Raw genomic sequence first — 27,504 nt, 5'->3', positions numbered from 1 at the left:
ATTAATATGTTAAAAATGGGTTGTTTTCTCCATTTATTAATATAATGTACCCAGTGAATTCAGACAACCTATCCGTAAACTGCTGGAAAAAAAAATCGATACAAGTTTTTATTTCTATCTGCTTTACTAGGATTTTTCAATGCGAATTCTGCCGCAGTTGGGTTGCAATCTCCAAACTGGTGGTCATACTCACAGCGCAACGAAAATGATGCTGAGAACATGCAAAAAAGAAGCATCGATAATTGAGAGTGAGTAATATGATCCGATGAATTCTCTTTCACCATATTTCGAATAGGAAGACGTGTTTATATATTAAGGACGCCCTAAGAAGCTTATACTCCGGATTATCTTTTACCTACCATGAAACATGGTAGCGGCTGTACGATGTTGTGAATCGAAACTTCTTAGTAATTCGTTGAACTCGTGATTACTCTCACAAAACGCGTTGCTGCCAGTGACTATTTGGACATTTTATATGACTACGCACATGAAATGGTTCAGATGTTGCCCGACCATGACGTGATATTCCAATATGACAATGCACCGATTCACACTGCTAGAGCTGGTGAGGCGTGCTGTCATGAACATCATCATCTGTGGCTCGCCCAATCCCCAGACCTCAACATTATTAAACTCCTGTGGTCAGTTCTAAGACTCAGACTCTGGGCCAGATATCCTTCTCCAATCTCGTTGACGAAATGAGTGCTGCTGCATTGCATGAGAAATGGTACAGTATTTCCCTGGAAACCATTGGTGACTTGCGACGAATCAGAGCAGTTCTGCTTGCTAATGGTGGTCCCATGCCGCATTCATCTGGTAAAATTGCATTTAGCAAACATTGTTTATGTGCTGCGGGAATCCTAATCAGTTGATATATTCCTATGATTTCTGTAATCGATCCTATTGCCTTCGACAGCCAAACGCTACATGAAGAGCTTCGAATTCACAAATATTTTTACATGTTTGCTTAAATAATACTATAGGATATATATCAATAACTTACCTCTGAATCTCGTAAAGATTTTCTGGTGTTTTAGTGATTTCGATCTGTCCTGGATTCTTTTTAACAACTGTCACAGTTGAATTTATGTAATTTGAAACCGATTATATCTCAAATCATGTGTTTTCAATCAGAATATAAACTTCGCTTTGGAGAAGGAATCTGCTGATGGACTTAATTTTTTAGATCTACGTATTTACTGACACAATAACAAACTTAGCATTGCGGTTTACTGAAAGGAATCAGCTTTGGTCAGGTACACAGATTTGGCTCATTTACATTTAATAAAAGCTAACGTGTGAAAGATTTTTTTCAAAACACCTTTCCGCATTTCCACGGAAGAAAGAAATCTCCGTGAATATCTAAGCTTGCTTTTTGACCTACGTAAACAAGAATGGGTTTAATATATGGAAGAAGTCTGTAATTTTTAAAACAATTACTAAATTAATTTTAAACACCAGTTCAGAAAGCTCGTTGACTGTTTTCAAAAAAGTTATTACAAGAGAAAAATAGCCATCTATGGGGTGTAAGAAATTTCCTATTCATTCACAAAGTCCTGCATAGAAATGACAAAGAGGAACATTTAACCACAGTAAAAGAACATATTAGAAAAGCAAGGGGCGATGAACCATCCATATCTGGCCAATCGAAGCATCTGCAAGAAACTGGATACCTAATAAATTACGTTAAAGTACAGCACGAACAAATGTTTTCGATTCCTTTTTCTCAAGGTCCGAAGATCCCCTAATCACCTTGATAACGCTTGGATCAAAGATGGAATGAGATCAGAGCTAGCTTTAGAAAAGAAAAACCGTAATATTTATACACTTAGAAAAAATCTAATATCTTTATTTAATTTTTAAAATTGTACGTGTTCATTTTTCAGAAATTTTTCATTAATTTTTCACATAAATTCTTCGTACTTCTTGACCTGGTCACTGTCAGTTGATTCTTCACGTAATTTTAGGTAATTGGAACAAAAATGAATAAATGGCGTTACTACAAATTGCAATAGGAACACGTAATTAAATGTGAGCGTAGGAATATTTTAATTTCAAATGTTTGATCTTCAAAAAAGTAAATTCTCGATGTGAAGCAAGTGATTTTGTGTGTTTATAAACATTTAAGTGGAAATCCAACAGTGATTTCACAAAAGTAAACAATAAATAATCACAGAAATCGGTTAACGAAAACACAACCACGTTTTCTTTTTTTCAGCATTGAGTTAGGTGGATTTGGAGAAAGAATTTAATGATGATTTTATTTTTTAAAGTGAAGAATTACGAGTTGTTGATTTCGGGTGATTGTGCGTTTCTGTAATTTTTACAGGGCAACATTCAACGATGAAATAAATTCAGGTTTACAATCATAACAGGTGTTGAAAAAAAAAGGGCCTAAATTATTAACGCAGATTCATAAACAATCTTTCCGAGATAGAGAGAGAATTTATTTTTAATTTTTACATATTATTTAACTTACTCCATTCTTCATTGAAACATTAAATTCAATAATACGTTTTTAAAATAATCACTACAGGCACTAACTCATAACTTTTAATGAAGCTTTTTATATTCATTGAAATAATTATCCCAAAACCCATTAAAATGATCTAAATGTGAACGTCTCGACAACTTAGTGTCATTTTCAACATATATCTCTTCAGAAAACTAATGTTATCTTTGGAATTGTATCTTTTAATTGTCTTTTAAATATCGTCTCCTTAATGGTACTACATTTCTTCTTTCCATCAATATCTTTTGTACCCATAAATATTCTTCAAATACGTCTTGAAAAGAAAGTGCATTAGTTGAAGATTGAAAATTTTGTACTTCACTCAGTTCCAGTTCTGTCCAGGTTGCCTTCGTCCAAACTGGCTGTTCGGTTTGATCTTTTTGATTTTTTGAACGAAGTCAATTGAAGGAAACGCAAAACCCATGCATATGAGTTTGATCACAACAAAGCCCCGTTGTGAGAGCTGGGATTAAATCAGAGACCCCACACACCAAAGATGAGCACTTTACCACTGAATCTCTATAGCTCCAACTACATTTTTTTTTTTCACAACACAGAGATGAGCCCCACTTATATTATAAACATTACTGTTATTTATTCATGCAAAATTCAGTTTTGTTTTCAACTATTAGAACCTATTTTTATGCATATTATTCTTGGCATACTCGATAGAATATTTTATGTAAGTTCGCACGTTGTTGTTTTTGTTTCGTATAGGTAATTGTTCATTTTATTTCAGAATCTTCACTAGTTCGTTTGATAATGACTCAAGTCTGTCGGCCGAAAACTGGCAGTCCCTTCTCCTTTATTTAGATCTTACAATATTTTACTTGTAAATGTTTTTCGTGTTTGTGTTTAGACTTTTATAGTGCTTGCTTGTAAACAATTGATATTTGTACTGAAATGTACTTTGCTACTTGCTTGCAGGTAAAATGCCGAGATTAAAACAGCCCAGTACTCTTGAAAAACTTGCATTAACACAAGTGTCTAAAATTCTTCAGTCAACCTGCACAAAATTGGAAACCCTGGAAAGTTGTGACGAAGAGGATGAAAACGAGGATAAAGATGAAGAGAAAAAGCTGTATGCGGCATTAAAAGAATATGTGGATGCAATCCCAGCAATCGTTCTGGAAAAAGTCCTGGTGGACGTCATTGCAATGATCATAGAGAAGCTGATTTCAAATAGAAGTTTCAAAGGGTTAATTGTTGCTCTAAAATCTCTACTACAACCCTGTTTACGATTTGTAGATTTAGGTCAAATGTTTTATGGTGCCAGGTTATTGCGGAAAGTAACAAAACAGTGTGAGGAAATTCTTCCTCTGAAACTCAAACACATGACTTACCTGACTCATTTAACACTTTGTAGTCGATGCACTGATGACATTTTGTATACGTTAGGCGAAAACTGTCCACGACTAACAGAACTCAACATCTCGTATTCCGATTTAGTGACAAACCACGGCCTGATGTGGTTATGTGGCGGCTATGGTGATATAGGTAAAGGTGTTCCTGGTTGTAAAAATATAGAGTGGCTGGGGCTACAAAAACTTTGGGGCACCACTGTCGAAGGAGTATCAACCGTGATCAACAATTTACCACGATTACGGTATTTACGTTATGATCAGTGTGCCGAGGTATTTTCGTACTTACTTCGGCAAGATCCCAATACAAACAAGTGTTACAATATCACAAATTTTGATCAGACCTATAACATATTTGTCCCCACAGAAGAACTAATCAAACGTGTTTCTGAATTATGTCCCAATATCACGTCCGTTCATGTATATATGTCAGATACTCATATACTACATTTGACACCTTTGAATCGTGTACAAAATTTTGCTATTGAATTTTCAGGTTCAGTAGGTCAGCAGTTTCCTGCGTATCTGCAGCTTGTTGGTAAGAATCTCACATCTCTTAGTTTAAGCTTCGAAGTTATGGAATATCCGCATCTAGACGCTCTGGGACGCTGCTGTCCAAAGTTACGTGAGTTACAGATGATGGGGACTGAGATTGATGATAATGAGAATTTGGTGAACAGAGGGGACTATTTTCAAAAGTTAGAAGTTCTGAACATCTCTATTTGGGGAGATTTTGGAATCTCAGGAACTTTGTTTACATACTTCTTTGGTGCAAGCATTCGACTGAAAGAAATTTCTTTGAACGCTGGCGTTTCATTTCTTACTGATGGCTTTTTTGCGAAGTTTTTATTATTGAATCCATTAACTGATGTTGAGAAGTTGTGTATTCGAGGAAATTCCAGAGTGAGTAGTGTACAGTTTACTTATAATCTGTCCCTATACATGTAAGACTTTAATTATATCTAACGTAAGACTGAAACACACATCGAAGTTAAAATGTAATATTTACATTTCGTAGAATACGGAGGAAATTCTCCCAATGATTTCAGCAACTAAAAGGGCTGTCATATGCAGAGTTGTGACTACACATGGAAAGTTAGTTCATCGATTAAAATCCAACTTCAAATATTGGATTTAAAAATCAGAACAAAAGATCATGTTGAATAGTGGTCAAGGATCTATTAAGAAACTTGGGGGACAAATGGTAGAGCGCTTTCCTCTGGTGCATGGGACCTTTGGTTCGATCCCTGGGCAAGTAAGTTTGTAGACATCCGTGGGACTCCCGTTTCCTCCCACTTTCTCATTCCACTAGTTCTTCCATCATCATTCGCTTGCCTTAATCATCCGTCTTCTGTAGACTAAAGTGTATAATCGTGGTACGTTAAACTGAAAGATTTCATTTCATTTCTTAAACTCATTTTGGCATACTAATTGACTCGATGGAATGCATATCTATTAGAAAATAAGAATTTTCACGCGGTAAAACACTGAAAAGACAAAGAATCTGCAAACAGTTTTGAAGGACTTGTCACCTCTTCGTATGCGTATCTAAAGGAAACTAGTTGCTACATAAAAGGCATGATGATGAAATTCTCTGATTGTGCGTCCTGCAGAATAAAAGTAGTAGGGTAAGTTTGTAGTTCGGTAATAATATTTCCTTCTCTTCTTAATTTATGGGGAATGAAAAGTCCTTGATATGTGCTTCCACCTAAGACAAAGTAACACTCGTGTGACGATCTTCAAGTAACATTCAATTAATGATCTTCAACTACGAATCATTTAGCAGATTATTGATGATAATGTAATATACGTCGACAGATGTTTGTTAAACTTGACACATTTACACACATTCAAGAAGTGCTTGCTGTGTAATGGGATTTCTGAATAAAAACTGAACCAGCTTGTTACTGTCCTATATATAGAATCCAATTTTGTCGTATTCTCTATTCCAGCATTCAGTATTTCAAAAAAGAGAACAATTGAAGATCAGTTTTAGAAAATGAACTACTAATAGAAACTTATCCTATATCTTATTCTACAGGCTAAACAAGCAGAGAGAATATCATAGATTATATATTTTGTGTAGCAGCATGCTTTCTTTAAATTCGCTGAAGAAGAGGTGAGGAAGTACCTCGAAACCCTTTAAAGATTAGGATTCGTTTGGATGTTTTAAAGTATAACATATATTTATTTACGGTTATTTTGGGAATGTCATCGGTGATTTTTCAAAATAACTGAGAACCGTAATTTTACATAAATAACAAATAGCAGTGTCACGTGTACACCACGTTAGCGTCATATTTTGTCAATTATTATTAAAACCGGAAGTGGTAGTAGATTTATGGCACTTACGTTTTAGTACAAACATTAGAATGGAGATGGAATATATTCTTAAGAGCTTGATTGATTAAAAAAAAAACTCTATCTATTACCATTTTTGCGCTATATCGGTCACCGTTAAAACTGAAAGTGGCTGATTTCTTCCATTTCCGGTTTTAATAGATAAATTAGAATAGAGGCACAATATACTCCTAGGACACTTAATTAATTGCAGAGAACAGCTTGTCGCTACTATTACAGCTTTTACTCCGTAACAGTCAACGTTAAAACCGGGAGAGCCTTATATCCACCACTTTTGGTTTAAATAGGAGGTTAATAGAGATGATGATATCTATTCTTAGAACGTTAAATCCATTTCATAAAACCACTTCTCGCTGTCTGTTAGCGTTTTTGCACTTCGATCAATATTGAAACTGTAAGTCGAAGTAGCTTTCCACCATTTCCGGTTTTAGTGGAGACAGCTTTCCACCATTTCCGGTTTTAGTGGAGACTTAATGACAAAAATTAAATATCTTCTTGAGACATTAAATCTATTGCATAAAACCGCTCTTTCTACCTATTATTGTTTGTGCTCAGCAGCGATGAACGTTAAAACCGGAAGTGGTTGATTTTCGACCTCTTCCAGTTATAATAGAGAGACTAGAGTGGAGATGGAATTCTTATAATGCTTAATCGATTATAAAAAACCTCTTCTCGCTATTCTGTTACCGTTTTCATTCCATACCGATCAATTAAAACCGAAAGTGGTTGCTTTCTGCTTTTTCCAGTTCTAGTACAGAGCTTAGATTGGAAATGAAATATATTCTTGGAACCTTAATTGATTGCAGAAAACAGCTTTTTCCCTGTCCGTTACCGTTTTCACTCTTGAAGACGCTAATCTTAAAATGTTTTGTTCGGATTAAGACTGTGCGACTGAGTTGTTATTCAGCTGGATAAATCCATGCCAAGTGGTCCAGGAACGGAATAAATCGTTGCTTGACATTTTTTTAAAAATCCGAGTTTTGATGTGCAGTTACCTTAGCATGTTATTTGTTCAAAACAACCATTAATTTAATTTTTAGTGACTTTAGGTTTCGAATGGCAGCCATGTATGTTTCTGAAGATGCGCCCTTTTAGTGACGCAGTAAGGGGTTACCGAATCTGAAGGTTCTCAGCCCATAGTTGTTCTATCGATGTGGAACAAAAACCAAAATGGTCAGCCAATTGTAAGCTACAAGACTATGTATTAGCCATTATCATCCATGAAGTATAGCAGGAGTGAAAAGTAGGTCTTTGACGTTAAAAGTTCTGAGTTGAGCAGACAATTTTTGCAAAAAGAAAAATGATGAGGAAGATGAGTTTTTCTTTATAAAGAAGCCTCATATAAAAATGCTCATTCACCAAGTTCCGACTCTTAGACGTGTCCCCTTTTTCCAATAGAAATTATTAAAAATTCAGAAAAGTGAAAAAAATGCATACTTCACAGTTATATATCTCTGGTGGGGGACCTGATAAAAATATACAATTCTTTCCCTTAACAAGTCTGTATGATATTATTATTTAAAAATTCTGAGTTTCAGGTTTCACTATAAGTACCTTTTTTATTAACAGAAAGTTATACTTACAAAGAAGCATAGGCAGAACTACGAATACCGGTAACCGAGAGTTTACTGTATAGACATCATAAATCAATAGACAGTGGATGGATAACTACTGTGGAAAGGTTTCGTATAATCACGTAGTTAAATTGAAGTTATGTGAAAACTCGGATTTTGATTGTCACACATATCAGAATGTGTCTTTACTTGAAATACTGAATAAGCATCATCATCAATTATTTGGAGATGGAAAATGATCAGATTCCCTCATTTCACTTAAAAATAGTGGATTTTTTTCTTTTTTTCATAATCTTTGAAGAAGAATGTGATACAGCGAGATGATGTGAAACAAGTCAAATGATACGTGTCATTGTTTCCATTTTATATTTACTGTTTGACATATATCTGTAGGAATTACTGCTTTTTTTTTCCTTTTCTTGGTGCAGTGGCGTAATAAATACAAGGCTAATTAGCTTGTAGATAATTTCTTAAAATTTCCGAAAGCGTGAAAAACTCTATATTCGCAGAAAAGTGAATCTCATTTTGCATTTCGCAACAGATTTCTACGTTTCATTTGAACTGGTTTTCTGATTCACCTCTTGGAGGCACGATAGTGTGGTAAGAAACGGCCAATACTGTGATGGTTGACCTTGCATAGTGGCCTGTGCATCCACAGTCTGCACCTGATTAAATCCTTGGTGTCATGGTTCAGAGGCTACTTTCATAGTAGATCACGTGCTCCATAACCTGGGTTGCAAAACACAGAATCTCAATCATATTAACTCAACCTTTAGAACGCTGGCGCGGTGGCTTAGTGGTAGAGCATTCACCTCCGGTGCTTTGGGTCCCTGGTTCGATCCCAGCTCGCGCCGTGTGGACTTTGTGGTGAACAAACACCGTGCTCGTGGGTTTTCTCGGGTTCTCCCGTTTCCTCTCGCTTTCACCATTTCATTCATTTCTCATCTTCTCCGTCTCCTTTACCTCACCGGCATAACCGTAGGATGTAAAGCTTAAAAATTTAATTTCATTTGATTTCAACCTTTAGGGTGTATTTTCCTCTCTACGTTATTCTTGAAGATGACAGCCATTTTTAGTTGTTGGCATTATTTGGAAGATTTCCTTCTCTATTCTGCAAAACTGCACTTAATAGGTTTGGTCTTAAGACTTTAAGGTTTACTTTACTTAATGCATTTATTCCAGTTAGGGACGTTCAATCTGTTGCCTCTCTAAGACCTAATTCGTACATTACTAGCAAAAGATATCTAGACAGGGTGCGAAATCCTGGGAGAATGGGAAAGTTTCTTCCTTAATATTTTTCGAAAATATCCCCCCTCCCCCACTAAGTAATTGGGTATGAATGAAGCGACACTGTTGTCAAAGGTTTGCAAATTAATTGCAATACTTGATGTGTAATTTATGTATATATATCATATGTAATGATCTCTTCATATTTTTCTGTCCTATGCACCACCCTATTCTTTAACACGTGATAACAGAATCGTTAATTGTGCGTAGTCTAATGATTATGGACTCGAATCATTCCACTTCAAAGAGAGTCTTTTATTTATTAAGTATTTATTTTTTAACATTTCTGTGTTCCCTCACTTCGATGTAACGATTTCGTACTCTGTATACAGAGTAAATAAGTTATGTTAGAAATACAGTATTATTATAGATGATTGGCCCGATTTTATAAATTCACTGTAGCCGTATTATTGGATCTATTGTCACAAAACTTTGAAGACGTATAAAAAAACTCAAAAAGGTTTTTTTTTTTTTTAATGGCATATTTTAGATGCTCTATATGTGCCCCCCCCCCCCCTAGAAATTCTGCAAATATCAAGTCGATAATAAATTCTTCCTAGTTTCGGTGCATGCATGTCCCTATTCTCAATCTGTTGGAAAGCACTATTGATGCGAACTCTCAGTTTTATTAGATTTGTTGGTAGAGGAGGCATAAACACTGTATCTTTCACATAACTCAAAGAAATAAAAATCTGCAGACCGCCATGGCAGGAATTACCCCCACCACAACCGATCTATCGGTTTTTCAATCACCTGTTTAGTTACTGTAGGCCCACCAATCGATTTCCCCTTTCAAAGGCATTCGGAAGCTGTAAACGGTGTATACCATTGTCGAATGGAGTTGGCAGTTGGTGGATCTTTGTTGAACTTCGTTCAGAAGTGTCGTTGTACTGTTAGGACAAACTGATAGAAATGAAACTCGACCACAACATAAGCTTTCTCTGCGCTTGTCGGCATGAGATTTCTCAATACGTCTGCAAAGTTTTATGACAATATGTTCAATAATACGGCTACAGTGAATTTTTTAAATCTGGTCAATTATTTGTAATAACTCGATATTAAGAGCTTTTTCCTGGCTTGAATAGTTCGTATTCGCGCCTTTCACAGTGGTTCAGGACGAGCAAAAAGCTGGCCAAAACCCAATTTTTGAAAATTGCGTTAGAAGGACACTGGTTTAGTGTATGGGTTACGAAATATCCATAGTTTATTATATACAAATAATGAACACGAGTAACATGTAACGTGTGAGTTAGAAAGGGTGAAAGTTAACCATTGTGGACATATCTGTGAAATAGTTGCCAAATAGAGTATTTGTCATTCAAGTTCATGGCTTGGTATCTGAGAATATGTGGTCACAAGAAACATGTGTTGTATATGGTACCAACATACATCTCAAGCACTGCAACTGTCCAAAGTGGCTATGCAGTATCTTCCATATCTACGTTTTCTCGAACAAAATATGTTAATATGACAAAATCTAATTTGCGTTAGCAAAGATCCACAAAACTACAGAGATTTAGTATAGTGCCCAGCGTTCCCCAGCAGAGTTATTGAAATGGCCTGAAAGAATAATCCATGATGAATTGTTTTTCAGGAAGTTTAGGTGCGAATATGTGCGAATTCGTGAAATACGTGTTCCTTTGTGATTGTATGTGGTGACAGGACACTGAAATTAATTATTCCTACTTTTTGCGTGCAGGACATCTATAGTTCATAATGATGCTGAGACGCATCCAGGTCAATGCGAAAATGAGAGAAATGTAAGGACGTTGTCAAAGGGAACAAACACAGCATGTCCAGACCTGAGTTTTGACGTAATTGGACCTTGGTGATCACCCAACCCACGTTAGTGAAGACATTCGACGAATTGTTTCCAGGTTTTGCAGCCAAGTGTACCAAAAACTGTATAAGAGTGGCAGAAATCATGACATTTCCTAAAGACACATACAGAATTTCTTGATGAAGAATTGACATTTACATTCCGGAGACAGATGGAACGTCGATCAAATCCTGGTGGTTGTCCATCGAAGGATTTCAGAGAATCTATTGACAGAACTAAACGGAGGAAAGCGGAAGATTTACGTACATTTGGAAGTGCGTCGGAACTGGCTTTGCTGCCAAAATGAGGTTTCGAGTATCAGAACAAGATGCAGAAAAAGTACTTCGTGAGGTGACAGAAACAACTTCGAAAGGTTCGTAAGATGAGACTAGCGTTTATGAGCGCAAAGGACCAGAACATTTTACTCAAACCGTGCACCAAAGAAGAGGCGCTTGCATTGCTTCTCGATCCTAAGTTAACCAAAAGCCAATACAACTGTCTACGTCTTGGTGCCAAAACAGGCAACGCAGACATTTATCCAAGTTATCACCAATTACTCGAGGCTAAGAAAGTTGTTACCCGTCAGATGAGAGTATTACTGTTTCAGATGTTAGTGCAGAAATTAAATCGCAAGCTTTATTGTAGAAAAATGTTGAACGAGTCCAGAGCAAATTCAAGATCACCTATCAACTGTGAATGTCATTGGTTTCCAATTTACTGTGCATCGCGAGCTCATTCTCACAATGGTAGATGGAAAAGTTGTAATGCACTCCTGAACAACAAATCTCTTCAGAAGTGTTATATTTGCAAAGCATCTCTCAAAGAAATTAACGATTTAGAGAGAGTTTCTATGAAAGACATAGACGCATTCACATTTCTCTTTGGATTGTCAATGTTACATGCGTACATACGTCTTATATTGCATATAGACTCGATTTCAAGATATGGCAAGTTCGAAAGAAGCACAAGGAACTACTGAAATCACGAAAACATGAGATTCAGAAGCAGTTTAGAGCAAAATAGGCCTTAACGTGATAGACCCAAAGCAGAAGACAGTGGAACAAGCAAGGATGGGAACACTGCTAGGAGATGTTTGCGGACTCACACCGATCTTCGCAAATAATGGGGATTTCTGAACAACTGATCACACGTTTTTCGGTGCTACTATCTGTAATCAATTCTGGACTTGATATTGATCCCAACGCTTTTGATAGTTATGCACTGGAGACAGACAAACTCCTTGTTCATCTTTACAGTTGGTTCTATGTGTCTGCTAGTGTCCATAAAATTCTTGTTCATGGGTCGGCTACAGAATGCCATTTTACCAATAGGTCAACTTTCTGAAGCACGGAATAAAGACTTACGAACATTTCGGGAAGATAACTCACGCAGATTCTCTCGTACTATTACGAATCAGGATATGCTGCATATGCTCCTTATTACTTATGATCCCTTTCTTTCGAGTATTAGGCACATGGCTACCGGGAAGAAAAGACGTTGCTTGTCACATGAAGGATGACTGCTGTTAAAGATGTCGGAGCGTGGAGCAGAAGGAGCCAACGCGGCGTCCAGCAAACTAAAGAATGAAAGCATTCCATTTTTATTCAGCGATATTGACAGTGACAGTGATGATTGACGTACAAATGTGGTTTACAAAATCAATTCTCGTTTTTCATTTATGCGTGTCAGTGTAATGAAGACTTGTATATGAGTGTAGTGCAGATTTTTATATGTGAGTGTACTGACGTAATGCATACCAATACGCAGTACTTTATCAGTATTTACAAACATTTCCTACTAACTCTCTCCTGCACATAAGGCTAGTGCAACCGAATGATGAACATGTTCGTTAATTCTTAGTACTATAAATATACAATTTTCACATATTTGAGGCATTAGAAGCATTTTGTAGAAGCGTTATAAACGGTTATAGGTTTTGGCCAGGTTTTTGCTCGTTCTGAACCACTGTGCTTTGGTGTGACTCATGGTAGGAGTGCATATGGCTTGAGTCCAACATTATACTGAAGGGTGAAAGGGCATTGAACTTGAACTAACCAAATAACTAAACAGTACTGTGTTGTAAAGTCTGCTACAGAGCTATTGCTACAGTGACGACATTATCGAGACACATGTGAGCTGTCAGCTGTAACATTAGTACCAAACTTCACGACCCTTTTCTGCTTCCCTATCTGAAGATCCCTAGCGGACAAGAATCCCACTTCGAATGGAGTACACATAGCAGCTGCGATTGGCTTCACTGATGTTATGACTACCCACGTGCGACAGAAAGGTAAAGGTCCGACGATCTTCTTAAAATTTGGAGCTGTAGGAAACATATACTCGAAATTGCCAAACAGAAAATAACAATGTAAGAAGGATGGTAATAATGACTTCGATTTTTCAACTGTTTAATTTATGTATTAGTTGAAAACAAGTGTGTTTTTCAGTCATTAGTATCGACAAAGAAAATAGAATAGCTACTATCACGAGTAAAACAGACAAAAATAATATAGAGGAAATTATGTCAAAATGAAATATATATATCGTTACCTCCAAAGAAAGAACTAGTTGGAAATGCACTGTGGTCTACTTAAGTTAAAACACAGCGAGAAAAAATTATGCCATGCCGATGACCTGACCGTGCACTAATCAGTTTAACGTCTGCACTGTCATCTTTATCGTTTGCAGCGTTAACGAGTTCAGTACATGTGCAAGGATCATCCTTTAAAATACTATTACAGAGTTTCCACATACCTGGAGAACTTAGAAGAATCAAGGAATTCAGCTTACTTGTAAAAAGTCCTGGAAAAGTCATGAAAAGCTGAAAACCTGGAAAGGTCAGAGAATTTTTGCCCCTCAAAACTAATTTCCCTTTTTTGCCTTACCTGGCTATTTGGCAGAGGATATTTTATAAAATAATTAATTAGTTTTGCAAAATGTCTTTACCTACACCAGTGGTTCTCAACCTTTTCGAGCCTAGCACCCCCCTTGGGTGAATGTGAGCGCCCCCCGTCATCTTAACCCAATCTATCAAGGAACAAGATCGAATTTAAGACTTGGACGAATGAAATATATATATATATAATATTACATTTTTCACTGAGAAAAACAAGAAGTTTAGTCCCCATATCGCAAAAAGCAAGCAGAAAGTCACAAATCTCTTCTTTAAACCGCACAGGAATAGAAAGTCTAAAATAATAATAATAGTTTAAACAATTAACTTCTCTTCTGATAGAGCCAGAAGTTTGTATAAAAAATCCGAAGCTGTTGACTTATTTCCTGTAAAATTAGAAACTAAAGATACAACAAATTACAGTAAGATTATTTTTCCGGATTGTTAATATTTCCTCACTTTATAAGTGGCTACTTTGAGCCTGGTGGGCTAAAGCCAATTTAACAGTATTTGGTGTCAGCTTCCTTAGCCTTAGTCTCAAGTCACCCCTTTCACATATATGCAGTTTGTTTCTCCCGTTCGTGTAGATCTGTTGTACTACCATGAGCAAAATAAATGACGCGTCTCTTTATTTTGAAGTTTTTTGAAAATATCTCCGTTTTCTTTATATGTTCGAAATTTCGGAAGGTTTCCCCAGCAGGAAACGTTAATAACAAGCCCGTTTTAAATATTTGTGTTAGATATTAGCTTAAAATAAATAAATTAGAAGCAAAAAACATTAAATCGACCGAAATTACGAGAATTACCAACTCTGCTAAAGTGGGAAATTTTCAAGAACTCGAGGGAATTCTACAGTTCAACACGAAGCAACGACATCTATGTCATTGAGAGAAATGCGGATTAAATCTACAAACGAAACTTTCAACGAAACATTTCTAATATGTCTTATTACATGCATTATCTGCAAACTTCAAATATATGAATCTATGCCAAGTATTAGCGTTTAGATAGAGCAAATAGTTGAAATTACCTATGGAAAAGGACGAATTGGTAGCACGATCGTAATGAAAAATCATCTTTACCGTATAACATGTTCAGTTTGCGTAAGAAAACAAATAGCTCAGTTAGTTAAAGCAACGAGTCTGTATGCCGAAGGTAGCTGGTTCGAACCCCTACAGAGGTGCAACTGTCATTTTTATTACTGTGGTTATTTTATTTATTTTTTATGTGGGAAAGAATCAAATTGTAACATATGTGTAAAACTCATGACAATACCAAAAAAGAAAAAATGTTGTCGCACTTGCATTAGTGTCTCTAATTTTTGTTTGCAAACAGTTTCGTAATTATTTTCCCTGTGCTCACTGCTCACAATATGCTCGCTGGTGTATAACGAATGCTTTCCAGTAAACGTTAATTCTAATTTGGAGATTTTTATAAAGTTTCACAATGTTTATCATTAAATAATCTTCTATCTACTTGTTTGGACATTTTGATAACAGATTTCCCTATTAAATGTTTAATTTTCCCTAGATGTTTCATTACGGAAAATTTTTACAATGTATTTGTTTTAAATTGAAATTGTTTTGAATTTACCCCACGAGGTAAGTAGCCCGAAGGAGGAGAACTGAAGTAGCTGATATTCTACGTAAAAGCAACCTATTATAGAATGATGACGCTTCTTACCTTCAGCACATAATCTTTACATTAGAGAGTCAGAGAGAAAAATCCTGTTTTTTCCTCTCCTATGACCACCCATCTTAAACCACCTCTACATACCATGGTTCGTCTTACACAATTTCGGTGCTCCAAAGACATTCATATAATAATAATAATAATAATAATCCTGAATATGCCATACAGTGGCGGCGATTGGACGTTAAAAGTGGGGGGGCAAGACATGATCTGAATATTTGTATATCACTGTTAGTTTCCCTGGTTGTTTCCAACACTTTGTTTGACGAAAGGTTGTATAACTAATAGGATACTATCTTTTTCAGTTAAAATACCGTATATCGTATTTTTATATTTTATTAAATAAATTGACAAGAGCAACAGAAGTAGGCACTAGCCCTTTGTATTCTTAAACAACAAAGGTGTAAGAAGAGATTTGATTACTTGCTCATGAACATCTTAAAATTCTGGGGGTCGCGGTGGCTCAGTGGTAGATCGTTCACCTCTGGTGCATGGGGTTCCTGGTCCAAACCCTGCTCCCGCCAAGTGGATCTTGTGGCGGACAAACACCTTGTGCGTAGGTTTTCTCGGGTTCTCCCGTTTCCTCCCACTTTCTTCATTCCACCATTTCATTTACAGTATTTATCATCTTCACCGTCTCCTTTAGCCTAGCCGGCATAAGCGTGGGACATAAAACTCAAAACTTTCATTTCATTTCTTTCTCTTAACATTCTGTCTAGAAAATTGTGTAATCAGATTATTTAATAACAAATTTACAAAACAAATGAATAGAAAGGATAATATTAATCATAGTAATGAATAATGAGGTATGCTATGTAGAAGTAATATTGAAACTGGGGATTAATGAACAACTTAATTTTTAATTCCACATATGCTTTTAAATGAATGTTATTACTCTTGGAAAATGAAAGCCAGTAAATACAACAAACATTTGCTACGACATTTAAAGCAATACATGTATTTGCTTGTGCAGCTTCTCGAAACATGTTCGTTGCCATTAGGTGCAGTTTTAACTCACTTGGAATACATCAAAACACAACCACACTTAGAATCATTTCACTCCAGTTATACAAAATAATTCTAAAACCTAGAATTATGTTGAATTTACTAAATCTAATTGTGTATAAACTCGTACACCCCTAAACACACCACTTCACTCGTATATTACACTACAAAACAATGGAAAAGGTAGAAGTTGTTTCTTATTACGCTCTTTTTAATCAATATTCCTTACTTTAGAAAGAAGAAAAGACATTTTAGGAACTGTCAATTTTTGTGCAATTAAAGAATTCCTTGTGAAATACTTTTTTTTTTTTTTTTTTTTTTTTTTTTTCAAATGTTCTCTCAATTAGTTTCAAAGCGGCTGACTAACATATCGAGTCGTTGTAAGAAGGTTGTATAGAAGCAAAACCTTCTAAATTCGTTTTTGAATTTTGGCTGGGAACGAAGAAAAAGTTACGCCCTCATGTTTTCAGAATTTCTTAACAACTTTTTTGTTTAGTTGTTGATTTCACTCATTTGTATTATTGATCACTAAACAAAAAAATGTTCAACAATTCTGAAGCATAAGGGCGTCACTTCTTCGTTTCCTGACAAAATTGAATAATGGATTTATCAGGTTTTGCTTCTATACCACTGAATTGAAAGTATGCTGGAATTATTGTGCTTCAATAGGTTAATTTTGGGGATGTTTTCCGTGGCAATTAAAACGCAATTCCTGTTGCTTTCTTAACTTCACGGGAAAACAACCAATATATACTCACGCAATGACAAATATTATATGGCACCATTTTTTCTATGAGACCGTAATACATACAAAAACATTACATTTCCAAATGAAACTATATACATTAATGGGTTACTTCAAAAAAGTGGGGGGACAAATGCCCCCTTTGCCCCCCCCTAATGCCGCCCATGATACCATACTTACCTAATGTAGTAACCTTAGACATCTTAGTTTAAAATGCTTTCTTTTGTAATAATTTGAGCAACCATGTGGGAGGCGGCACGACGGTTTTTTGCCCCTCTCATTTCCTCCCAACAGACAAGGACAACGTTACTGACAAATAGGGACAACGTTACGTAATTTCTGATAAGCAGGGCAGACAAAATGAATAAGAAAATATATTTATATCACCCTCTCCCCGTTCATGATTGGAATATCACGTAGCATTTTTAATTCTACTGAAGATAACCCTGTGCGGTTAGGGGTAAGTAACTAAAGAGATACCTAATACATAGCTCCCCTTGATTGTAATATTACCGCTTCTTTATTTGTTCGAGGGAGCTCCTACACAACCAAGGGTGACAAAAAGAATAGTAAAAGTGTCTATTGATTCTAGTGGCTGATCCAGCACGGATTCCTGAGTGGGGGGGAAGCGGTGAAGTGAAGGATTCTTTTGTTGATATGAAGCTGTCACAAATTACCACTTAACTAAACTAAACATAATGGTGTGGTTAACCGGAATCCAGTCAGTTCAAATTGATGTAAAAGTTTAATTTTTTACTTCATATTAAAGTTTTGGTTTCAAATGAGAATTTCAGTCCGAGTGGTCAATGATCAAATCTTGGGGGGTTTTTCGGTGTAGAGGCTATGACCCCCTTATGGGAAAAGGCAAAAATATTAAAATTCTTAAAACTCGAAGTTTTCGTCTATTTTAAAGGAACTTTTGGCTTCATATTCAAGTGTTTGTTCCAAATGACAATTCCAGTCCGAGTAGACAATGATCAATTCTCGGGGGACTCTGCAATGTAGGAAAAATAATGACGTCTATATCGTGATCCTGTTGGTGACATCACGAGTCATGACGTGAATATAGCACAAAATAAACGATAAACGCTGTCGGCTCTCGTAGCTGAGTGAGCTAGCGCAGCATGCTAGTAAGGAAGATTGGTTTTGGCGTGGGTTCAAATCCTGACTAAGGACGATTATTTTCATTATTTTTTAAAAAAGTTTATAACACTTCTTTCGTTTAAAAAAAAGATTTAAAATAATATTCAAAAAGTGATTTAACAATTATTTTTTTTTTTATTTTCGTTAAAATAAGTTGTACTATACAGTTCCACAGATCCATAGCGAAGTTAGTAATAAAAATAGTAGTAGTAGAAACGGGTTACAATGCAATTCAGCATTCATTTGTTTCCGTGCGATGTTGCCAAACGTAACTCGCTTACAATGCTTTCTGGCTAGGCCTTAGTGTGTTTCGAAAATATGCTTGTGTTCGGGATGAAGTTCCAAGGTTAAGCATTGACTATAAGTTTTTGCTATTAATATACCTTCTAACAATATTGGCAGTGGACAAAAGTTGGACCGTGTTGAAGCTTTTTGCTCCTAATTTAGTTATTTTACTTTATTATTTAACGAATATATTGAAAATATCTTTGTCAGCAAGCACGTATGCAGGAATTTATTTCGGGAGGGGTCCAAAGTTATCTGGGGGTCCGACTTCAATATTAGGATAAATTATAATATTTTTTTTAAAAAATAACCCCCAAAATTAGGTTAAATTTACAGAAAAGTTGGGATTTCAGAGAGGGTCTGGACCCCCTGAACCCACCCCTAAATGCGTCCTTGTTTTTCAGAAATGTTTCCTGATTTTGAAACCCTCAGAAACTTCGAATATATAAAGGAGAACGAGTTATTTTCGATAAAGTATCACTTCAAGGGGACGCGATATTTTTTATTGCACATGGTGGTACCCCAACTTAACAAGGGCAAGAATTCCTTTACTTTGGTTCTCTGCAATTGCGCTGTATCGAAAGGTTAGGTTTGTAATATATACTCCTAAGAACAAACGTGTTTGCCAGAGAACCGTGATACTGAACAGAGCTCCACAGAAATGCATGCTGAACTTTCGTTATAGCTACCCTTTGGTGTTTTTTGCCCTCAAGGTCAATCGAGTGATGATTCAGTTCAGTCCCTGTTCTTAAGCTGTGTTGGTATTACTTCGAATAGTTTTGACGTGTGTTTTCCAACCACCATATCAACAGACAATCAGGGCAAATCATAGCATACAATACATTTAAGCAAGTATATATGTCGCGAAATTATTTCACACATTATCCAAAGACACTTAATATATGAATCCATACATTTATTTATATAGGTAAAGCAAAGAGTGGAAATTACCTATCGAAAGAATAAATTAACAGCACGATCATAATGAAAAGCATGCCTCGTAATATAACAGACTTCTTTCGCGTAAGAAATCGAAACTCAGTTGGTCAGAGCAACTAGTCTGTACGAATTAGGTTGTTAGTTGGAGCCTAATACGAGTAAGAGTTTTTTTTTTTACTATTGTTTTTCTCTTTTTTTATGTGAGGAAAAATCAAATTGTAACATCGCGATATCAAATGTATTTGGTTAGGTAACTTTGTCTTAGCTAAACTTTAACTGTCGAAATTATTTTACTAACCCATCAGTTACTGAACATTTCAAACACCAGTCGCATAACATGAAGGTTAACCTCACGTCCGCAGCCCTTAGTTATGCGTCCATACTTTCATGGCCGGACCTTGGGCGGGGCAAGAGTCAGAGGGACGCCAAAACGAGCCTCAAAAAGTAAATTTTATAATGTGTTTCCTACTGACTTTTTTGGTTTATATTCTTGTAAAGTAGCGGCAATTACATAATCTTTTTCCATTTCACCATGGAAGAAGAGTTGCATAGCACTAAGGGGACTGTATCGACAAATTGAGAGATGGCATGTAGAATAAAGAGTGGAGGGGGAGTAAGTATTGTTTGTTTCTTTGCTTGAGTTTAGCGTTCCACAGTTATGCCTTAATGGCAAAAGGAGATGTGGATACTGATTATAGTGAAATCCGAACCACGTTTATCGTTCAACAGTAACCCACCGAGAATTGGACCCGGGACCACAGAAGGCAGGCATGCTAGCCACTAGACCAAGCTGGAGGGGGGGGCGCTGTTCGTATTGTTTATAGCAGGCCATATTTTTTGTGAAGTTTTCCTAGGTAATGAATGTCTTTCTGAAAAAATGGGTTTAAACTATTAAAAACGCTAGGATAAATGTAAAATATAGGCTAATACTAGGGGGGAGGGCGCCATAAAGTCACTTTGCCCAGGTGAAAATTTGGCCTGGTCCGTCCCTGCGTACTTTCTATATATTTTTTGACTTTGCAGCTTGTGCGGTCCCCACGCCACAGGGTTGTGGGGGCGCCATTTACGCCAATAATAATAATAATAATTATTATTATTATATGAATATCTTTGGAGAGGCGAAATTATGTGACACGAATCATTACATGTAGAGCTTTAAGATGAGTGGTCAAAGGGGAGGGGAAAAAAAGGATTTTTCTCTCTGACTCTCTAACGTAAAGATTATGTGCTGAAGGTAACAAGCGTCATCAATCTAAAATTGGTTGCTTTTACGTAGAATATCAGCTACTTCAGTTCTCCTCCTCCGGGCTACTTACCTCGTGGGGTAAATTCAAAACAATTTCAATTCAAGACAAATACACTGTAAAACTTTTCCGTAATGAAACATCTACTGAAAATTAAACATTTAATAGGGAAATCTGGTATCAAAGTGTCCAAACAAGTAGATAGAAGACTATTTAATGATAAACATTGTGAAACTTTATAAAAATCTCCAAATTAGAATTAGCTTTTACTGGGAAACATTCATTATGCACCAGCGAGCATATTGTGAGCAGTGAGCACAGGGAAAATAATTACGTAACTGTTTACAAACAAAACTTAGGGACACTAATGCAAGTGCGACAACATTTTTTTCTTTTTTTTGGTATCGTCATGAGTTTTACACATATGTTACAATTTGATTCTTTCCCACATAAAAAATAAATAAAATAACCACAGTAATAAAAATGACAGTTGCACCTCTGTGGGGATTCGAACCAGCTACCTTCGGCATACAGACTCGTTGCTTTAACTAACTGAGCTATTTGTTTTCTTACGCAAATTGAACATGTTATACGGTAAAGATGATTTTTCATTACGATCGTGCTACCAATTCGTCCTTTTCCATAGGCAATTTCCACTATATGCTCTATCTATACGTTAATACTTAGTATAGATTCATATATTTGGAGTTTGCAGATAATGCACGTAATAAGACATATTAGAAATGTTTCGTTAAAAGTTTCGTTTCTAGAATTAATTCACATTTCTCTCAATGACATAGATGTCGCTGCTTCGTGTTGAACTGCAGAATTCCCTCGCGTTCTTGAAAATTTCCCACTTTAGCAGAGTTGGTAATTCCCGTAATTTCAGTCGATTTAATGTTTTTCGCTTCTAATTTATTTATTTTAAACTAATATCTAACACAAATATTTAAAACGGGCTTGTTATTAACGTTTCCTGCTGGGGAAACTTTCCGAAATTTCGAACATATAAAGAAAACGGAGATATTTTCAAAAAACTTCAAAATAAAGAGACGCGTCATTTATTTTGCTCATGGTAGTACAGCGCTGAAACCCCTCTCCATTAAGTAAGTAGAAGGAAGAGCTAAAAGAAGTAACTTGAAATCTTTAAGTTTAACGTTCCACGGTTATGCCGGTTAGGCTGAAGGAGACGGTGATAATGAGAAATGAGTGAAATGGCGGAATGAAGAAAGTGGGAGGAAACGGGAGAACCCCGACAAAACCCACGAGCACGGTGTTTGTCCACTAGAAGTAACTTGAGTTCCTGCCATATGAGAGTATAGGATTTCTTCATTTTCACTCAAAAGCACTTATAACCAGACTGTTCGAAAAGTGATTTGGCTTCAAAGTTGTGTTTCAAATCGGTGAGTTGATCCTGCAAACTTGGGTGAACTTCTGTGGTATCCACTGCCAAAGGATTGAACATTCAGTTTGGTACTTCAAGACTACAAAGATCTTGAAATCTAATTTCCATGTCTGCCTTGAGCCGTTTGAGATTAAAGTTTTAAAAAAAAACTTCTAAATTTCTTTTTTTAATTTCTCTTTCGTTTTCAAGTGCTTGAAGACTAGGAAATTGATAGAACTCCCGACGACATTGCAAAAAGGTCCGGTTTAGCAGTGATCGAAGAGATGATTCACTTAACCTTAATGAAATGCATTTTGTCCTATTGTAGCTTTGTGTTGACTTCATTGAGTTTATCGAACACATCTGATAAATAGGCCATATCAAGACGTCGAACTTTGGCTTCAAAGTTGTGTTGTAGATTTGGATCAATCGTCTGCAGAAACTCAACTATTGTGTCAATAAGTTCATAAATACGCCGCAAACACTTTCCTTTTGACAATTATCTCACTTCCGTGTCACAAGAAGACGTTCAAATTCTTCGTCATTTTCTTTACAGAGATTACGAAAAGGACGGTCGTTCAAAGAAAGGAACTTCATTTTGTTAACAGCACTTATAACATAAAGGCTCGTGGAACCTGTCACTCAAATTTTTAGCAACAAGATGCTGTCGATGAATGACACAATGGACAGTCATAACACGAGGTATTGCTCTTTTTAAATGGGCTATAAACCCACGATATTGTCCAATCATGCATGCGGCTCCATCGGTTGCACAAGCTACAATGTTTGCTAGAGAAAAATTCTCCTCGTTAAAAAAATCTTCCACCTTTTTACATATTGAAGAACCCTTCGTGTCGGCGGTTAAGTTTTTGGCAAATAACAATTCCTCCATAATCTCATTATTTTGGTTAATGAAACGGACGTAACCTAGCAGCAATGCTTCGCTATCACGAACCGTTGATTCATCAATCTGCATTACAAATTCGGTATTTTTCAGCATGTTCATAAGTATCTTCCTCAATATCAGCATCCATTTCGTCAATTCTTCTGGAAACATTATCATTACTCAAGGGAAAGGGTTGGATAGACGCTATTTCTTTTAACGGCTGGCAATATTAATGTTTTTCCGATAGTGTGAGGTTTTCCGCATTTTACTATTAATAGACATTGTATAAGAAGAAAGCAGTCCTTTTCTTGCATTCTGTACAACTTCCCCACAGTGTTTCGGTTTTCAAATTTTAACTGCTGATTTTGAAAGAACGAAAGAGTATTATCGGCTTTGTCTGGGTGGATTTTTAGCAGGTAATATTTCAATCGCGAAGGCTTCAAACTTCATTTGAAAATATCTTTTTACAAAGAAGGCAAGATGGAAGTTATACATTTGTAAGAGACGAGATAAATCCAGATTTCAAGCATTCAGTCGAATATTGACGACACTTCTTTTCATGCATGTTGACGAATGTTCATCAAAATGTACAAACTCCGGACAACCCCTAAAACTAATCGATTGTGAATCAATTGTAAATTACACATTATTAAATTAATAAAATTCCACGGAATTCAATGCTAAAGCACAAGCGATTTCACTCAACAATACTGTTCCTTTGTTCACTTCATAGCACGCCGCTCCACTACCTAACCACTTTCCGATTGTTAGGGAGGAAACATTATTTTCCTTCGTAATGTATTATTTCTTCCTATGAGTAAAGAGCCGCACTGCAAAAAGAACCGAACCGAACCGAACAAAACAAAACAGAACAGAATACTGCTAGTTGCTGACTGAAATGAGACATGAGAGGCTGAGGAATTAAGAGTTGATTGGCAATTGCTCAACCCTCGTCAGCTTAATGGTTGTGAAATTGGTCACTCGACGTTCTTGTGAAGCGTTGCCAGTCCGATATCAAAAATTTGTAAAATGCATATAGATGCAGAACGCCCTTTGTTCAGTAATACTAACAAAAAGTCTTAAGAGGTCATAAAATCTCAACGCTCTCTACCGCCCCTTTTTGTTCTAGCGCCCCGTTCGAGAACGCCCCCCTGGAGGGCGATATCGCTCACCTTGCGAACCACTGACCTACACTAGATATATATATATAAGGGGCGTTCCATAAGTTTTGCACGGGTAGTTATAATATTATTAGTTGCGATATTATGATGAATTTAGGTGAACATATTTTGATGCTTTGGCCATAAGACCATGTAACTCAGTGTAGCCTCCATGTGATGTGACTCATCTCGTCAAACGTTCTTTCCGTGCCTTAAATGTACTTTGGTAAATTTCAGGTGGCTGACTTTTACACCATTGTTTCACACAAGAAATGAGGGCCTTGTCACTGTCGAATGTTTTTCCTCTCAGGTGGGCCTTGAGATGACCAAACAGGAAGAAATTCCGAGTCAAGTCCGGAATATAGGGAGGCTAAGGACGACTCCCCATCCCATTTTCGTGATTTTCTGCTGTGTCGTCATGGCTATTTGAGGCTTGGCATTGTCATAAAGAATTTGATGACCTTACCTTCCACTCCGGTCTTTTGGTCTGGAGAGCACGTCGTACCTTATCTAGTGACAAACAGTAACACTCGGCATAACCGTGGGACGTAAAACTCAAAAATTTCTTTTTTTTTTTTTTTTTTTTTTTTTTTTTTTGTAATTGTGGAGTCATGTTTCAAAAAGCCTATGAAAATGACACCGCATTGATTCCAGAAAAGGAGGCAATAACTTTTTAGTCTGATCTGGAAAGTCTAGGTTTTTAAACCGCTGCACCCAACGTGGGACACTGCCGCGGTCCAAATTTGATTCCCATAAACTGGAAACAACTTCCTATGAATTGATGGGTCCTGATGTCTACTTTAGTGTCCATTATGGTTTACTTGTGAACAATAGGAAACAACAATTATTATCATTTTAAAGCGAGGGCATCAATTTCTGTTCACCTTTCAACTAATAACGATATTATACCCATCTATGCAAAACTTATTCAATGCCCTTTCTACATGTACATGCATAGTGGATGAGGAACCCCCCTGATCAGGAAAAATATAGTTGCCTTTTTACATTATATATAGAGCTGAAAACTTGCAAATCGTGATCTGGAAAAATCAGGGAATTCGAGCTAGTCAAAAAGTGGGAACCCTGCATCAAAAACAGCAAGTCATGAAGTGGATGTATTATTCCAACCGAACTCTACGCCAAACATCTCGCTAATAAGAATCCTTAATTTGGAATTTAAATATGTTTCTCTGGATACGGTTTAGATCTTAAGGGAGTGTTTTTTTTTTTTTAAGATACTTATTCAGAATGCCGTTTATCTACCGCATTATCATAGTTGAAATTACCAGTATAGAACTCGACAGTAATCACCGATTCGTTTTGTGATGAGAAACGCGATAATTTTATCGCCTCGCCTACATATGTCAGAGATAGACATTCCATCCAGCAAACACGGCAATCTTATTAGTTTCCTACTCGTTTCCTAGACACTTAGTTGATGGAACATTGACCTCAAACTACATGTCACAGCTAAACATTCTCGTCTACCGATTCCCTAGACATACGAAGCGTTTTCTCGAAACTAAGTATGTCAGAGATAAACATTCCCTCAGCCCAATATGAACGGTCAGTCTAATTGCTCCCTGGATCCTCGTCTGCTTGTTACCGAAGAATGGCAGTATTACCGAGTGGCTTGCATGTTGGAGATTAGTACTTAAAATGACACACCATATTTGACAGCTGGACATCGTACGCATTTTGAAGTGGATAGGTTGTTTTACATTTTTTGAAAAGAAAAAGCTCCTATCTTTTCAAAAGACTTTTTAAGGATATAACTTTTTCCTAAAGAAATAATTTTGTATAGTCGCTAGCAGAAGTGGTTATCCGTCGACATATGTAATTTCTTTCCTTAAAAACACGTGAAATAAAATTTTTGAATATATACTTTTGTAATCTAAAGAGGATGTGATTCTTTTCGAAGTCACAATAAACGTATACAAATTGTTTGTTTAACGGCAGAAACTAGCACACATTAAACTTACCAGTTACTAAGTCTTGGTTATAATTTTCGTTGACAGTTTCGGCAGATCCGTGTGCCATCGTCGGTAAATTGGTAATCCTTTACTGGAAAATCATCTCCCATTACAAAATAAAAATATCTTGTGAATAAAACTAATTATCTCATCCATCGAATCAGTTCTGTACATAACTAGAAGATATTTCATTTTGTAATGTGATGTCATTTTCCAGTAAAGAACTCCAGTCAACCGATGATGGCAGGTGTATGGGCTGAAATTGTCTAGGAAAATCATAGCAAGACGCAGTGTTACATTTAATTAATTATATATAAATAGACTCACACACTCCGAAGTTTTTTAAAGGGAAGAAATCGTGTAGATGGATCCTTAATTTCTTGGCGACTGTACGTTCCATTGATATTGCAGGTACCTCTGACTCTGAAGACTGCGCGTAGAATTTTGAGAAGTTGCCACAACTTGGAGAAATTAGCTATTGCAGGATGGAAAGTTACGGAGGCCGAATTTAAAGCCTTTAAAAAAGAAATGAAACTGTGCAATTATGACATACTGGTATGTAATAGTTAAAAACACTTGGAACAATTTGCAACCATTTTTACATACAGCACTTTCAAACCAGAATAATTATGTAAAAAAGATTTTTTTTATAACACATGATTATTTGTCTTCATTTCGTATGAATCCAGCATTTTGTACTAATATTTTATATTCAGTGGTTCTTTGCATAGCGTAGCATATAGTTTGCTATAGTTTAGTTTGTACTGAGGGCAACGAACGAAGAACAGAAGGCGTTGAATGATAACTATTATTTTAGAGTGTTCAGTGTGATGTTTTATGTAAAATAAGCCTAATTTGAAATATATATGTAAAGTTGTTCGTGCAGGCACGTAAGAAATCTGTATTCCTGAATGCAGAGTAAGGTAAACCAGTCCACAGAAGATCGAATAATGAGAAATTTGTGGAAGAAAAAAAAAATATTGTTGAAATGGTGCTATAAATTTTTGTATGTCTGTTAAGATAAGTTGTGTCGTGAAATTCCTTGAAGCAGCGTACTCACAATATCAAATGCTATGTATTATGTGTGTAATAAAGGTTGTGATTAAATTGAGGGAAATAGTCTTAAATTTCTATTTTCCCACACCTTCTGAGGTTTGTAATTCAGAAGCAAGGCCGATTTTTACAGGTTGCATTCTTCATGTAACATGTACAAATAATGAAATAAAAGTTTTTTGTCTTTA

The 27,504-nt window shown here is 36.2% G+C and overlaps 1 protein-coding gene across 1 annotated transcript; it reads left to right on the top strand.

Annotated features, from left to right (window-relative positions):
* Nucleotides 1-139: 139 nt before the first annotated feature.
* LOC145678847 (uncharacterized) lies at nt 140-27,504 on the top strand. The gene is made up of 3 exons (XM_081749407.1): nt 140-248; nt 3,440-4,776; nt 26,675-27,504. The coding sequence occupies exons 1-3, from the start codon at nt 140-142 to the stop codon at nt 26,831-26,833; spliced, it is 1,605 nt and encodes a 534-aa protein (XP_081605533.1). The 3' UTR covers nt 26,834-27,504.

Source organism: Thermobia domestica, chromosome 2 (genome assembly GCF_964235325.1).
Source record: "Thermobia domestica chromosome 2, izTheDome1.hap1.1, whole genome shotgun sequence".
NCBI classification, from domain to species: domain Eukaryota; kingdom Metazoa; phylum Arthropoda; class Insecta; order Zygentoma; family Lepismatidae; genus Thermobia; species Thermobia domestica.
The sequence above is the reverse complement of the archived record's forward strand: the minus strand, read 5'-3'. Positions and strand labels throughout refer to the sequence as shown.

Bases quoted from the DNA above. Each gene is read 5' to 3' on its own strand.
- LOC145678847 (XM_081749407.1), top strand. From the start codon at position 140: ATGCGAATTCTGCCGCAGTTGGGTTGCAATCTCCAAACTGGTGGTCAT. The intron at 249-3,439 runs GTGAGTAATATG...ACTTGCTTGCAG, and splicing joins AGAAGCATCGATAATTGAGA to GTAAAATGCCGAGATTAAAA. The intron at 4,777-26,674 runs GTGAGTAGTGTA...TTGATATTGCAG, and splicing joins GTATTCGAGGAAATTCCAGA to GTACCTCTGACTCTGAAGAC.